Raw genomic sequence first — 17,755 nt, forward strand, 5'->3', positions numbered from 1 at the left:
TCAGATCCACAACTGGATCAGCAGGAGGGGACACCCAAGAGGTAGATGGGCCCAAGCCGAATGCCTCCATGAACACAAACTCATCTGAGGTCGGTTTGGGGGTGGACCACCATCCCCCTTTGGCAAAGGAGCACCATGATGTCTCCAAAAGGAGACATCCTTGGGGGGGGGGTGACCTTGGGGAACCTTCCCCTTCATCCAAGTTCGTGTCTTCTGTGAGGGACTCTGGATGAGTGCCCAAGTACTTCCTCTTACACGTACGTTTGCGGGGTACCTCCTCGGGAAGACTCTCAAAGGAGGACTCACAAACCTCTTGTTGTTCTACTGGAACTTACTGGGGCACAGTGGGCTGTATCTGAGATGGCAAGATGGTTGGAACTGCACTCAGAGCCAAGGGGGTCTCGATGGAGTCAGAGGACGAAATGGTAAGAGACCTCGACACAGAGAGAACCCTCTCCACCACATCGAATGCAGAAGGAGAACAAACCTCTTGGGAAGTACAGGTGAGACCTGTCCCCTTCTGACCCAATAATGGAGACGGAGCTGAGCCTCCAGGAGTCGATATGCTGAGTGTGCTGCTCTGCTCCGAAAAGCTCGGAGCAGACCGCACCCTCTAGAATCAGACCCAGAGGCTACAGCTCCAAGAGCTTGGACCCGATCTTGTTGATCCAAGCTCAAGGCAACGGCCAGTGTCAAGGTACCTAGAGGGTCCTTGGATCCAAAAACTCTGAAACCGCCAAGCAGATCAGAGAAGGAGTTATTGGTCGAAACAAAGGTTGCAAGGAGCCCACTCTGGAGGGAGAGGGTGCCAGCAAGACCCCTATCTAGATCTGGGTGCGGATAAATCTCTGCTTCACTGAGACTTTGGGTGGAGCGGGAGAATGCCACCGAAACACGTCGAGAGAGCCGGTAGGGAGAAGACCTTACCAAGGACCAGCTACGAGTCTCCCCGGGCTCGGGGGAGAACCTGGGGGAGCATAACTGAGGAGATGCAGGCCTAGTCAGAGGCCTAGCTTTTGGTGGCAGACCTGCCTCCGACGAGCAGTCGGGGGAATGCTTACGAGGACGGTCTTTCTTAGCTTTGTCCTCTTCCCCGGACCTACTAGCGGGAGTTTGAGGCCCTGAGGTGGGGAAGAGGAAGTAGAAGCAGCAGTTGCTGCTATCCCTGCTGGAGATGAAGGGATGGTAGTCCCTGAAGAGGGGAGCAACCCCTTCAGTATTAGTATGTCCCGCCTGTCCTTAAGTGCCATGGGGTTGAAAGCAGTGCAAACAGGACAGGGGGACTTAAGGTGATCTGCACCAAAGCAAACCACGCAGACAGTGTGGCCATCCGCCAGAGATAGCTTATGGCCACACACTGTGCATTTCCTACACCCTGCCTTAGGGGCTTCTGCCATACCCAATACAGGCCCAAAAGGCACACACACACACACACACACACACACACACACACACACACACACACACACACACACACACACACACACACACACACACTTCAGATAGAAAAGAGAAGAATTTTTTTTTTTTTGTCCGACACAGACGTGGGAGGAAAGTAAAGGATGTAGGAAGAAACAATATAAAGAAATCGGAGAGAAAACACCAGATTTTAGTTCACTTACATGACCCACTAGCTGGAGCTCAAAAACCACGCTTGTAACCATTACGGCGGAAAACGAGACCTGAAAGGAGAAGGGAGTCAGGGAAGCATTATGGGCAAGGGAAGGAGTCTGCAGCTCGGATCCATAGCTGGAAAATGTGGCCAGACGTGGATCCGAAACCCACAGGTTGAAGACCAAATGAAGTCAACTACTTCAGATTAGAAACATAAGATCAGCTGCTAGAAGCTCTGGCAAATTTTGTTAAGATCTGAAGTTCCCTGCACTATGGAAAAGGAATCTCTTTCGATAAGCACCATGAGAAAGAATTCTGTCTGTTAAGTTAAACAACTTTTCTGATACCAGGTTGTTTGGCCTCTTGTAAGACATTAATCATCTCCTGCGAGAGTTGGTCCTGAAAAAGATACAAGGCTGAATGGGTCCATGCTGTTAACGTCAGGCTTTTAGGTATGGGTAAACCAGATCACTTTCACCTTCAGTAACAAAAATCTGGATTAGGATAAGTGACCAAACCAATTTCAAGCTGAGGTGACTATCTAGGTAGACGAGATCCCCCTTCTGCAGTAAGACAACCAAAAGTATTTTTCAGCAGTTCTGCTTATTCTGTGGATGCATCAGCATCCTCATTTCATATACTTAGTGAATTTACAGCAATTTTTAGAAGGGGGGAAAGGCTGAGGCAGCCAGGTAGGGTGGAGAAACTGGGAATGGTGGAGGTGGAGTCCACCTTATTTGAATACGTCCAATTACCCTCCAATACTGTGGTAGAATGGAGCATCCTGCCATGCCCTGTCCCACTCCTTTACAATTTTCAGTATTCATGCAGTTTGTGGTACTTAAAAATAACACCTAACAAATACTTATCTTGTTCTTTTTCTACAGTTTCCAAGTAGCCTAACCAACAATTTCAAAAAAAAAAAAAAAAAAAAGTGTAATACCAATTTGCAACTTCTTCCTTTTATGTTTTATACATAGGAGATGCGTGCCCTCTTTTAATGGGCCCATGTTTCTATAACAATGCCTGCATTTAGGAGGCTTACTTAGATACAGACTTTACATTCTACCTTTTATTTTGCTGTTCCACATGATCCAAGCCTTACAATTAAACCACCAGTGCTCACTTTTACAGGGTTCAGTGGTGTGAAGTTTTTTTCAAATTTAATTTCAATCATTAGCCTCTTCTGAGTAAACAGTACGTTTCCGTTAGTTAATTATCCACAGCATTAACATTTTACTTTCTATCCTGCCTTTAAAACTGCTGTAACAGTATCCTCATTTATGGGGCTCACTGGTGTGAAGTCTGTTGGATTTTTCTGTTTTACCCATTAGCCTCTAGACTGTTACTCGTAATTTATCAACCATGTCAAAAATTAAATGTGACACTGAAAATTTAAATAATTAATCCGCTAATAGTGTGCTTTTTTACAGAGCTCATTGGTGTATGGTCTCTCTTTTTTTGATGCAGATCTTTTTGTTTGTCTGAGCTGTCTCCTACGAGTGCAAACACTGCTTTCCAGAGTTCATGCCACATTTTCCACAAACCAAGCAAACTATATTTGGAATTCCAAGATGGTAAGGACACTGTATGAGAAAATCCAGTCTTTTAATGATCCTCAGATCAAGTGTTTACCTAAGACATGTAAAAAAAACTTTTTTATAAATTTCCTTATTCTTTATATTTCAGCTGTATACTAACAGCTCAGGGATACATTCATAGGTTTACAGGTGTATATAACCTGTTCCCCATGGTATCTGGGACCAGCTCTGCTCAGTGGCTTTTAGCCTTCTTTCTGCTACTGAAAGGAACTTGTTGCTGCTGTCTAAAGCAGTCTACCTTTTCAAGGTATGTCAGTATTTTTGTTTTAGAGATATCTGCATTTTTTTACAGGGCACCTAAAATGCAGAAAGCCTTTTTTTGGCACATATCAAAAAGAGATGCTGGAAATTTACAGACAAACAAATGAGAAAGAGAGAGAACACTACAGCATATTTTTTTGGGGTTAGAATAAACTACAGTAAGTATGCAAAAGTGTGGTACTCTTCCTTAAGACTCATCAATCCGGATTACACTGTTAAATACACCTGCACTATATCATCACAAATCCCCTTTCTTGGAATTTAATGCTTACTGTAAGAAAATGCGTTACTAAAAATGAAAACACACAAACTCTTAAGATGAGTAGTCTGGAGTCTCAAGTGGAAAATATGGAAATTTCAGACAAGAAACTGAAAGGTCAACTGACTGCTTTTACAAGGTTATGGCTGAAAGTAGTCTTTTTCTTGATTCTGTCCCTTAGCAACCAGAAACGTATGTAAGTGAGGCACAGTTGTCCTTAGGATACAGAGGAAACAAACAGATGAGGTGTTATCACTTGTTTTTTTTATGATTCTGGACTCCTTCTCACTTGTTTGACACAAGGTGCGGCAGACATAACTGGAAGGTTTAAAGCTGACTATGTAAACAGAATGCAGTTTAGTCAAACATACTGCTGTGCTCTCCCCCCTTTCATATTCCTAGTCTGCCTTTTCCTCTTTCCTTCCCTTTCTCACTGTCTGGATCCAGTTATTCACCACTTTCTACATGCAGTAATAAGATGGAAATAATGTGCACCAACACAGTCTGATTTTCTTCCATTTTGCACTTTTTTAGTAGCCAACAGGTAGGAGCCCCAAGTATGGTCAAAAAGGGCCCAAACCACCTAGGTCTAGCTGGTGTCTTGCAGTCACCATCACCGTTACCATTTTGCATCTGACAGCAAAACATATTCTACAATGTCTCTCCTTTTAGCCAAGTCTTCTCTACTTTGCAGCCTATCTTGTTCCCAAACCTGGATCACTTCTGTTTTGAAACTAGGATGTTCTGTTACAGTAAATGGCAAGCAATAATCAACTTCTTAACAAATATACATTACCTTATTTCTGTGAATGTAGTAGAGTCCATTTAGCAGCATCTGCATTACTTTCTTTATCTCTGCCAGTGTGAATTTCACATTTGCATTACTAAGAAGTCCAGCAAGGTCATGTTCACAGAAGTCGAAAACTAAGAAGATGCTTCCCTTGTAGCGATTGTACTGACTTGCTATAGGGAGAAAGTATCAACCATTGTTACCGTAGTATATTTGTACATTTTTTTTCTGTCAAAATAAGTGGTTACTACTAGAGTAACTATGATTTTTGTATCAGCTGGCCAAAGAACATAAATGGGGAAAAAAAATGAAGATCCACTAATAAGTGTGAAATTCATGCCCCTTCTCTCATTACAGAGATATCCGGTTCCCATAAGTAAAGAACTTCAAAAAAATAAATAAAGGAACACATGCATTTTAAGACAAAATGCCTCCTCCACACCTGGACTATTAAACTCTCCTAGGCAGCAAGTTAGCTCCTTGCTAAAAGCTTGCAAAGTATAGTTCAAGAAATAAACTACTTTCAGAATATGTGTATTCAAGTACTGAAAAATTAAACATCACATTGCCCATCATAACACTGCATGCAGCAGAAAACCCTTTCAACAGTTAAGAAACAACTTAGAATAGGAGCTCAATAATAAGTTTGGTTAGTAAAACAAAATTATAGCCACTCTTATTTCAGAAATGTACAGGAAGGCAATCGTTAAACTCCTTCAGTATAACTTACCCACATTTCAAACTGTAATGATTTTGGTATTTTAGTTGCACTTCAAAAAAGTTTGACGTAATTTAAGTCAATGGGTATCAATGAATTTAACTTCTTTAAGATGGACATTAAGTTATCTCGGAATCCGACTCTACTGCCAGTGTATCAGATGCTGAGATAAAGTACATTTGAGCAGTAGATCTCTGAAAAAGAAAGATTTCCTCACTTTGTCATCCCATCTGACTATCCTAACTTTCAGTAATCTCTTTTGTCAATGTGATTTCCTGAAATTGGACTATGTCTTTCTCATTCCCAAATATTCAGGTGTTATACTGATCAGAGTCATCAGCAGTTCTTTTGTGTAATGATTTTGTAATTTACTGTTATAAATAAATGCGGAATAAGGTGACAACAGTCTGTTTACTTTGTAAAAGCTGGCCCTTCCATACAGCCATCATTTTTAATATACTCACTGTCCAACCAAGAGTCATGAGGAGTCAGGAGATTATCCCGGCAACAAGCAAGCATTACAGCAGGAACCATTCCTGGACAGGGTGCGAGTTCATCACAAGACATGCACTACATATAAAACACATTGCACGTGCACCTAGGTGCAATATGGACACTGCCAATCTACCTACCTGCAAGTCCTAGTAATGTGGGAGGAAACAGAAGTTCATTGTGAAAACCTACAGGAACTCAAGCACCCAGCTAGGAAATAAACTGAAGGAACAGGTTCTGTGAGGCAGTGACACCACTGTCTCACCCAAACGTAGCTCCTGAACAAATTCAATAACAGCTATACACAAAAGTGAAAATGTGTGTAGTGGGTGGAGGATGGTATAGAACAGTTATGCAAGTTGAACTTCCCATAACAGTAGATGTTCAAATGATCACTGCTGTAGCAGCCTTAGCTAGATGGGTTATATCCTGCCAATGATATAACAGCCAGTAAGCTTCCAAAGCTTCAGGGCACCTTCCAATTGCACAAACTGTTAGGCAGCTCAAGCTGAGCTGACTAAAAGACAAGTTTCGGTACAAAGCCTTTGAGAGCTTTCCTGCCAGCTGAGAGAGGAAGGCTGAGCCCTAAAAAGGCAATGGTAGGAACAACAAAAAATAAATGTCCACATAAAAAAACAACAAAAAACAAGGGGAAATGCATGGTGGGAGGAGCTACTGCAACAGTGATTACGCGAACATCTACTGTTATGGTAAGTTCAATTTAAACAACCATACTATGTTCATCGTACTGATCACTGCTGCAGTAGCCTTAGCTATGTATGTGTAGACTACCATGGCTAACTACATTTGGTAGACGGAAGAAGAGTCAAGGATCCCCTAGAGAATGGTCCTAGAAAGCTTGATCTGGACCTACAGAAGGAATCAAGCTTATAGTGCTTTGTCAAGGTATGTAGAGAGGACCAAGTAGCAACTTCTAAAACCCAACTCTTTCCAAAATGCCAGAGATGAAGCCAAGGCCCTGGAAAAGCGGGCCTTGACTCTGCCTGGAACAGTTTTGTTATGGTGAATAAAGCAAAAGGTAATAGGCTTAGACAACCATTTGGAAATACTCTGCATTGACACAGGTTGCCCCTTCTTACATTCTCAAGAAATAAACAATTGATTTGAAGAGCTGAAAGATTAGTTCTGTCAAGATAGTACCAGAGTTGGCTGTGGGCATCCAAGGTAAGGAGTATTTTTTTCTCACTGATTTTTAGGTTCAGGAAGGAAAACAAGGAGATAGATAGTTTTGCTTAAAGTAAACTTGGATACCACTTTAAGCATAAAAGGAGGATTAGTTCTCGAGACTTCCAAGATGGTTCCACACTGATCAACAGTTAACCTCCACCTCTCCCAGCATTAAACTGAGAGGCAGAGGAGGGGGGTTACAATGGAAGATGCCGCCCTCGCAGCAGAGGGGGTCCGCAACACCAGGGTGACAGAGATCACTTCTCTGGTCAGCCCTACCAGTGCTCCTGAAGGGAGGCCCAGCTGTCCTACTCTGGAGACAGTCGGGGGTCGCTTGTCATTGTACCCAGAAGCCTGGCTAGATATAACAAACGACAGTTGGGTACAAAGTATAATTTCCAAATAAGTAGTGCGAATAGTGCTCTAAATAAAACTAAAAAAAAGAGCACCAAAGTTGCGAGCCCACAGCAATATTTAATAAATTATAAAAGTAATAAAACAATGTAGTTAAGCACTTTCATCAACAAGTATGACTTCTTCTGAACAAAGAAACATTCAAAATTCAAGTTTAAATACACAATACCAGTTAGTCACTGGTTCTAATCCAACCAATTCTAACAGTGAAAAATCACTGCTCATGAATGCGTAAATAATTGAAACTGAAGTATTTTTTTACACAGTTAAAATTAAAATTGAGATTAAAATTAAAACATTAAGCTCAAAAGCCCCATTGACCACAAAAAGTATAATATGTAACAATCCATTACATGAATAAACTCATTACATAAGAAATATATATATCACTTTGTGATGGTTTATACTTTTAAAATTCCTACAATAATATTAAAGTTGTTAAACTGAATCTGCCTTTTCCCTAAGAATGGGCATTATAGTAATGTGCTCATTTAGATCTGGTGGAAAATCAGCGGCTAATCTTAACTGCCATAGAAGCTCCTTTTTGTGTAGCACATTCTGCCAGTCTCCACCTCTCACCTCAACAGTTACAAATTCAAGAATGGCAAATTTAAAACATGAAAAGTTAGTACATGAAATGCTGTGCCTGTCTAAGGCATTAGTATCTTTCTTATTTTTGTTATCATAAAGGTGTTCATATACCCTGGTCTTAAACATTCTCTCTGTCTTCCCTACATAAAACGAGGTACAGGTGTCGCACCTAGCTATATATACCAATCTGCTAGAACAGCAATTGCCACTTTTTAAAAAAACGTAACTTTTGTTTAGATTATCAATGGCAGTAGAGCTATCTTGCAGTATATAGGAACAATAGGAGCACCTGCCGCAAGGCTTACTTCCATCCCTTTTCTCCTGCATGTTCTTGGAGGCATTACCCGTCTCCAATAATGATTTTATATTAGGTCCTACTTTAGTAGAAAATATTGGTTTATCACCCAAAATTCGAAATATCTCACTATTGGTTTTAAAAATGTTCCAGTTCTTTATCAATATTCCCTTAATCTGGGAATACAAGGGACTGTATTGTATTACACAAGCCTGTTGGAAATTAGGTTGGTACTGAACTTCTTTGTCATCTACTTTATTATTAATACTATCACCACCAGTACCTAATAAAGGTATACAAGTATCACCCCATTTATTTAGAACATCAGTAAGTATAGGGTCAATAAAATGTCCAGGATAGCCTCTCTCTAAGAACATATCCCTTAAATATTGAAACTCTGTTATCACATCATTTTTCATAGTCGTCATCCTGGCTATTCTTATAGCCTGATCCTTAATGATACTTTTTTTCTGATAGATTGGGTGATGACTATTATAATGCAATTAGCTGTTACAAAAGAGATAGCAGGCAGTACAGACAGCACAAGGTGTACCCTTACAGATAAACTAGTTCTTCATGAAGGACAATATGGCCCTACTACACATGTAACAATGGAAAAGGTTGACAAGGCTAATCCTCATTCCAATTTCAATTTTGAATTGTAAAGTGACAATTATAGGGAAGATGATGCAGATTACTCAGTTGATTTTCAGGATTTTCCGCTTCCAAGACACTCAGAGAGAATAGCAAATCGCAGACAAGGGATATACAAAACCTACAACAAGGTAACACAGCAGTACAATGGCCACCCCAGGTGGTAGATTTTACAGACTCTATACAGTGCAAACATAATATTCAATATACTTTAGATGGTTTTAATATATATAATTATTCTGAAGTTACTATCGCAAAATAATTATTTTCTTTATTTTCTAAAGGGTTTAAATTTGTTCCAACCAGAATACCTGACATAGCTACAGTTGATTTACAGTTATACCTGAGAAAATTAAACTTAAACATTATGTTCTCAGATAAAACTACCAGAGCTGAATTGAAAGACATTCCCAAGAAAAGTAGCATATTTAATCCTCCATTACACCCACTTGTTACTGCTTATGAAAAGCTGGTTAAGGAAGATTTATACAAAATATGGGGAGAGAAGAAGAGATTATTTCCCAACTTAAATCTTGAAGAAAGAAACCTTTTAAAGACTTTAAAAGAAGACAAGGGAATACGAATTATGACACCCGATAAAGGTAGTGGGTTGATTTTATATAATTCAGAGGATTATACAAATGCCATGCAAAACATTTTATTTAATGTAAATAATTAGTCTTTATGTTCTAAAAATGAAATGCATATCTCATATCATAGACTAGATAGTTACTTGTATGAATATTTAATGGACCAGAGAATATTGAAAAATGATTATGACTTTCTATTGAATAAACACCCTAAGATTCCGGTCCTTTTTGGAATACCCAAGATACACAAGAACCTAGAAAATCCACCTTTTAGGCCTACTGTAGCAGCTGCAGGTTCCAAAACACAATTTAGCAGTGTATGTTGATAAAAAACTAAAACATATTATGAATAAATTCCCCCATCTACTAAAGGATTCCTGGGATTTTTTAGGACAAATTAAGAAGGATTTATGGACTCCTGATTATTTCTTTCTAACTATAGATGTTCAGGACCTTTTTTCATGTATTCCTAAAACAGAAGGTTTGTGTTTTTTTGAGGAGGTGCTTTTTACTTATTCATCCTTGACTGCAGATGAAGTCTTGGTTATATGTGAACGTATGAGTCTTATATTAGAAAATAATTATATACATTTTGAAGGGGAATATTTTCAACAGCTCAGAGGGGTTGCCAAGGGTGCTGCCTGTGTTCCCTTGTATGCTAACTTGCTTCTCTTGGGTTGGGAAATCAAACATGTTTTTCAAAGTAAATTATTTCTATCCAATGTCATATATTACGGCAGATTTTTGGATGATATCTTTATTTTATGGAATGGAGGTTCAGAACAAATACCGGAGTTTATCCAGTATTTGAATAAAACTACAGAATATTTGAAATTTACCTTTCAGTTTGACAAACAAGAGATTAATTACTTGGATACTAAAATAATCAAAGCTCAGGATGGATATATTTCCAAAATCTATCATAAAAACACCTTTTGTAACAGCTACTTGCATTATAATAGTCAACACCCAATCTATCAGAAAAAAGGTATTATTAAGGGTCAGGCTATAAGAATAGCCAGGATGACGACTATGAAAAATGATGTGATAACAGAGTTTCAATATTTAAGGGACATGTTCTTAGAGAGAGCCTATCCTGGACATTTTATTGACCCTATACTTACTGATGTTCTAAATAAATGGGGTGATACTTATATACCTTTATTAGGTACTGGTGGTGATAGTATTAATAATAAAGTAGATGACAAGGAAGTTCAGTACCAACCTAATTTCCAACAGGCTTGTGTAATACAACACAGTCCCTTGTATTCCCAGATTAAGGGAATATTGATAAAAAACTGGAACATTTTTAAAACCAATAGTGAGATATTTCGAATATTGGGTGATAAACCAATATTTTCTACTAAAGTAGGATCCAATATAAAATCATTATTGGAGACGGGTAATGCCTCCAAGAACATGCAGGAGAAAAGGGGTGGAATTAAGCCTTGTGGCAGGTGCTCCTATTGTTCCTATACACTGCAAGATAGCTCTACTGCCATTGATAATCAAAACAAAAGTTATGTTTTTTTAAAAAGTGGCAATTGCTGTTCTAGCAGATTGGTATATATAGTTAGGTGTGGCACCTGTACCTCGTTTTATGTAGGGAAGACAGAGAGAACGTTTAAGACTAGGATATATGAACACCTTTATGATATCAAAAATAAGAAAGATACTAATGCCTTATATAGGCACAGCATTTCATGTACTAACTTTTCAGGTTTTAAATTTGCCATTCTTGAATTTGTAACTGTTGAGGTGAGAGATGGAGACTGGCAAAATGTGCTACACAAAAATGAGCTTCTATGGCAGTTAAGATTAGCCGCTGATTTTCCACCAGGTCTAAATGAGCACATTACTATAATGCCCATTCTTAGGGAAAAGGCAGATTCAGTTTAACAACTTTAATATTATTGTAGGAATTTTAAAAGTATAAACAATCACAAAGTGATATATATATATATATATATATATATATATATATATATATATATATATATATATATATTTCTTATGTAATGGATTGTTACATATTATACTCTTTGTGGTCAATGGGGCTTTTGAGCTTAATGTTTTAATTTTAATCTCAATTTTAATTTTAACTGTGTAAAAAAATACTTCAGTTTCAATTATTTACACATTCATGAGCAGTGATTTGTCACTGTTAGAATTGGTTGGATTAGAACCAATGACTAACTGGTATTGTGTATTTAAACTTGAATTTTGAATGTTTCTTTGTTCTGAAGAAGTCATACTTGTTGATGAAAGCGCTTAACTACATTGTTTTATTACTTTTATAATTTATTAAATATTACTTTGGGCTCACAACTTTGGTGCTCTTTTTTTATTACAAAGTATAATTTCCAGAGGGTATTTCATACCATTCTCCACCCAGCCCCTTCCCGTCAAAAAACTCCCAGAAGTTCCACCCAGTCACAGGGAACAAGCAACAATAGAGGTACACTGACTTCTAGAAAAATAAAAGAGTCATCCAACCAGTCCCGGCAGACCAAACAGAATTCAGAACTTACTCAAGATTATTTTTGGGTCCAAAGAAAACAGGGGACTCAAGACCCATTTTGGATCTCAGCAGACTCAACCAATTTGAGGAAAGAGAAGTTCCAAATGGTCATGCTACAGTCCATATTCCCTTTTTAGGGAAAGACAATTGGATGTGCTTGATCGATCTCAAGGATGCGTACCATCATATAAAAATGGCCAGACCATCCAGGGATCACCTGCGTTTTCGGCTGGGAGCCAATCATTATCAATTCCGAGCTCTGCCATTTGGTCTCACTACAGCCCCCAGAGTGTTCAAGTGCATGGCAGTAGTCACGGCTCACCTGAGGTGTCTAGGATTCCAGGTGTTTCCATACTTGGACGATTGGCTCCTTACCTCCACCACCAGGCATCAACTTATTCAAGCGAGGGAGGCTACTCTGACACTCTGCAATCGGCTAGGCATTACAGTCAACTTCAAAAAGTCTGCCTTGTTGCCATCACAGCATATCGTTTTTATAGGGACAGAATTAGACACGTCAACCACCACTCAGTCTTCCATCAGAAAGGGTTTGTATTCTTTGCCAACACATCATGTCCTTGGTATCAAAGAACAGAGCAACAGCTGCAGAGGTATTGAAAGTACTAGGATTGATGGCAGCAGCAATCTTGGCAATCCCGTTAGCAAGGATGCATATGAGGATCCTTCAATGGCTTCTATTCACACAATGGTCTTACCAAGAACTTCCAGTGAATCACATGATCCTGAAATTCCTGTAAGAAGGATCTTCAGTGGTGGTTGATGTCTCTTCATGTCACAATAGGACGTCCCTTCATGCTACCCCCTCCAGTTGCCACGTTGACCATGGATGCTTCCCTGACCGGGTGAGGGGGGGGGGCTTTTTTCAGGGAAAGACTGCCCAAGGCACATGGACAGATCAAGAGCCACGTCTGCACATCAATGTCCTGGAGATGAGAGCAGTACTTCTAGCATTGCAATACTTTCAAGACTCTCTTCCTCTAGGGACAATTGCAATACAGACAGACATGTCAGTGGTCTGGTACCTGAACAAGCAAGGCGGGACCAAGTCTTACCCCCTTTGCCGAGAAGCCCCCAGGGTATGGACAGTGGGCAGTGTCATCCCAGCGCTTTCTGGTAGCAACGCACATCCTGGGCAAATCCAACGTCACAATGGACAAACTGAGGAGGGCAATTTTACTGCCCCACGAATGGTCCCTCAAACAAGAGATTGCGGACAGGATTTTCCGCAAATGGGGCCAGCCTTCCTGCGACCTGTTTGCCAGTCATATCAACAACAAATGCAGAAGCTATTTTGCCCCGATTCCCCTGCCAAGTCCGTCCCCGAGGGATGCGCTTGTCCACAATTGGCCCCCGGGTCTCCTCTACACATTTCCCCCAATTCCTCTGATACCCAGATGTTTACAGAAAGCAAAGTCTATGGGACGGACAATCATCCTTATAGCCCCTCACTGGCCTCGGCAGATTTGTTTTCCGTTTCTTTACCATCACATTCTGGAAGACCCATCGATCCTGGACCCAGTTCCGGACTTATTGACACATCCGTCATCTGCGTCCATCTTTGCAGACACTGAAGCTAACCGCTTGGCTGCTCCAATTCCCCGCATAGCCAGGCTTTATAATCTTTACCATGACACTAGTCAAATTTTGCTGGCTTCCCATAAGCCTTCCACTAGAAAATTGTATAGTAGTACGTGGAAGAGATTTTCTTTTTGGGCTTCCTCCCATAATATTGACCCTTACCAAACGCCATTATCTTCTATTTTACAATTCTTGACAGAAATTTTCAGCGAAGGAGCAGCGGCTGCTACGGTGTGGGTAAAACTAGCTGCTGTATATAATTTCCATCTACGGATCGATGGATTGAACATTATGGCTCACCAACTGTCTAAAGCTTTTCTAAAAGGTTCTTTTCACATGAGGCCTCCAGTGAAGACTCCTTATTCTCCCTGGAATTTGAATTTTATGTTATCTCACATCATTCATCCTCCTTTTGAGCCTGCATCATCTTGTGAGCTAAAATTTCTGTCATGGAAAACTATCTTCTTAGTAGCCATCACTTCAGCCCGCAGAGTGTCAGAGCTCCAAGCCCTATCCATCAAGCCTTATACGGTCTTCCATGCTGACAGAGTATCTCTCAGGACAAATCCATCCTTTTTGCCTAAAGTATTTTCAGATATTAACATCAATCAAGTCACTGAGTTGCCAGTTTTCTTCCCTAATCACACCAACAAAATGGAATATATGTTGCACAAACTCGATGTTCACAGACAACTTAGATTTTATTTAGACAGAACAAAAGACATTAGGAAATCAGATCAGCTTTTTCTGTCTTTTCCTAAGATAAGGAAAGGTAAACCAGTCGCCAAAACAACTCTAAGTGGCTGTCGGATTGCATCACTTACACCTATTCTTGTCATAACATGCCCTTGTCTAGTAAGGTGAAAGCTCATTCAACCAGAGCACTTTCTACCTCTTCAGCCTTTCAAGCCAAATTACCCTTGGACAACATCTGTGCATCAGCCACATGGTCTAAACCACACACTTTTATAACTCACTACAAAGTGGATAAGGCCTCCAGGGACAGGGCTTCATTTGGTTCTACAGTTCTGAAGAGTGTACTTCCGTGAGCCACCCAAGATTAGGGTGCTAGGGACGCTACCCATCAGTGAAGAATGAACGGCGAGATTGAACAACTTGGCATAAAGAAGTTATGTACTCACCATAACGTTCCATATGAGTTGTTCCATCTCGGCTTCATTCTCACGTCCCTCCCTCCTCCCCACTCCTGGCTGGCAGTTGACCTGGAGGATGTCTTCATCCTGGTTTCTCAATGTGTCTTCATTCCTAGGCAGAATAATTATTGTATTTCTATGTGGTAGGCAGCAAACAAGATCTGAGGTAATTCCAGCAGTGCATTGTGGGATAAGGGATTGGGTCTCGAGCTACTTGGTCACCGTGTCGGAGCCGTGGATCGGCTCCGAACCCATCAGTGAAGAATGAAGGCGAGATGGAAAAACTTACATGGAACGTTATGGTGAGTGCACAACTTATTTTTTCAGCTCGTCTGTCAAGCTGCAGCAGAGGACTTCATTTTTATTTTTTTCTCTTACACATTCATGGTGGAAAGCTGACAACAGGACAATAAAAAAACAGGGTACTGGTTTCTTCAAGGCTAAATGTTAATGATTTCTGAACATATGCAAGTAGTTTTCTCATCTGGGGAGGGGGAATAAAGATAAAAAAAAATAGACACCAATTAGTGTAAGTAGAAGCACAGGCAATAACACGTATCTTGGCATGGGTAACCTCATTTTCATAGCTGTTGTCTATTTGGCACAAATGTTCCCATTAGGAGGGTTAAAGGTCATTATCTGAAGATGTACACAGTTATCCATATGTTTGTATTAAGTTAACAGATTATGGGGGTTTTCTAGGGGGTATTTGTTTTTTTGTTGGAGGGTTTTTTCAAAATAAAAAGTATTGATTAATGTAACATAGGTTACAATGTTATAAGAAAAAAGTGTATAATGGATTAACCTGCAAAACATTAAATGGCTGCATTATCACAAAAGCTGGAAAGTGACATTTAAAAAAGCTGCCATATGTAATTGGTGGGAATAATGACTTTTTACCATAATGGCAACACTTTACATATCATCTTGGAATGTGAAACAGAAAGGAAAGTATATAAATAGCAATGTTAAATGAGAAACATCTGGAAGGAACAGCATGTGAATTTGATAAAAAAGGATTTCAGAATGGATATGCTGTAGAATATCAAGGACAAAGGAAAAGAAAAGTACTTAAATTAATTGCTAGAAGATCTCTAACAGTGATAGAAGAGGGAAAATATAATAATGGCGGATCTGTAATAGTAAAGGGCTAATGGCAAGGGATGAGGATTACACTTGCATGTATTTGTATTCCACCTAAAACTGCTACTTTAGAACCTACAAAAATGGGAGAAATCAGTTTTCATCAGGAAATATTACTTGTACACTGAATGGAATTTCATTTGCAAAAATAAGGATGTACCTAGGGGCCTAGAAGGTAAAATATAACAAGAGAGTGTAGATTTCTTAAGAAGTTTAAGAAATATTGGATAGGAGAGACACAAATTTAGTAACAGGAACTCGAGAGAATTTACTTATTATACCCCAAGGTACAATAACTGGACTAGGCATGACAGACGTAATATTTCATAGAACATGTATATTTAATTGATAACTTTGATACACATCCATTAACTATTTCAGATCATGTGTCAAAAATTGGTATGATAAAAATGCATTAGAATGCAAGAAAGATAAGATATGGGCACTTTCCCACTTACCTGTTAAAAAGATAGGATTTTAAGAAATGGATAATGGAAATTATCCGGGAGTTATTAGGGAAGATAAAAAGTACTCCTTAAGTTATAGCTACTGAGTAAGGTAAAATGAAATGGAGTTTAAAACAGGGTAGAAATAAAAGAAAGAGGGATCTGGTTAAGAAATAATAAGAATAATTTATAGGAGCTGACAAAGTTTAAAATATTGCAAGACAAGTGGAATCTCACAAAGCAAGAAGAGGCGCAACTGCAGAGTGCCAAAGAGAAAGTAACTGAGTACTTGAATAATATACATGAGTTTAGAAAGAGTGCTGTTAAGTAACTCTTTTCTTGATGACAACGCCAAAGCACAAAAACTTATGGCACAACGAATTACACAACAGAACGTAGAAAGGGTTTTTGCCAACAAGAAAAATAAGCAGGGATCCTAAGAGGTATTAGAGAGATTTCAGAAATTTTATAAAAAAATTGTATAGAGAAATGGAGAAATCAAGAAAAAGCACATATGGAAATATTTATGGAAAACAAACAGATGAGACTCAATAATTATCATAAGTTGGTATATGTGTTGTCCTCTTTCATTCTTCCTCTTGATTGGGTCATGGATCCGACCCTTGGATCCATCTCGGACACATTTCTACAGACTAGACTTCAGGTCTTGAGTTCCTCCCTCTTCCCATAATGCTCTACCCTTTACCCAGGCTTCAAAGATAGAGTTTTATGCCCAAGAGTTACAGTAGAAAAATTATGACTACTATAAAGTACAAAACCAGAGGCTCAAGGTGGGAACAGAAGGTTCCCAATAACTCTATAGAGATTTGGAAAGAGCCACAAGGAACGGGAATGGCTAGGAAGGAAGTTGAGAAAGAATGAAAGAGGACACAGACACCAAGTTATGCTAAGTACATAACTAATAAGTCTGAAGTTGTTCCTTTTCATTCTTCCACACGATTGGCTCAGAGTCTCCAGCTACATAACCCTTGAATGGCCTCAAAGAAGAACATGCTGAAGCACTGCAGAATCAAAAGAAGACCGGCTTCTAGAGACAATGTCCAATTTGTGGCGAGTCACAAAGCTATGAGCTTTTGACCAGGTGGCTGCAGCACAAATAACGTCAACTGATGTTCTGGAAGAAAAAGCAGATGACATAGCCACATATCTAGCTGAATGGGCTTTAGGAGGATGGGGTAATTGTAAGCCATTTCTGGAATAAATTACAAAGATGCAGTCTGTGATCCATTTAGCAAGAGTAACTTTTGAACCTGCTTAGCTTGGATGGTTAGGTAAAAAGGACACAAACCTATTAGTCTTTCTATACTGCGTTGTCCTGTGGAGGTAAAAACGGTGCTATCTATGAACATCTAGAAGATGCAGCAAGTGCTCCCCCTTGTTGGAAAAATTGGGAAAGAAAACTGG

General features: G+C 39.5%; 1 protein-coding gene across 2 annotated transcripts in view; it reads right to left on the reverse strand.

Annotated features, from left to right (window-relative positions):
- CDK9 (cyclin dependent kinase 9) overlaps nucleotides 1–17,755 on the reverse strand; it is a 1,779,604-nt gene that overhangs the window by 1,369,490 nt on the left and 392,359 nt on the right. For both annotated transcript variants that reach the window (XM_044058348.1, XM_044058349.1), the window contains one exon: nucleotides 4,532–4,698. In XM_044058348.1, coding sequence (XP_043914283.1) covers nucleotides 4,532–4,698 — 167 coding nt within the window. The remainder of the gene's footprint in view (nucleotides 1–4,531; nucleotides 4,699–17,755) is intronic.

The sequence above is a fragment of the Protopterus annectens genome, chromosome 16.part0 (genome assembly GCF_019279795.1).
Source record: "Protopterus annectens isolate FY-2018-M chromosome 16.part0, PAN1.0, whole genome shotgun sequence".
In the NCBI taxonomy this organism is placed as follows: Eukaryota; Metazoa; Chordata; order Ceratodontiformes; family Protopteridae; genus Protopterus; species Protopterus annectens.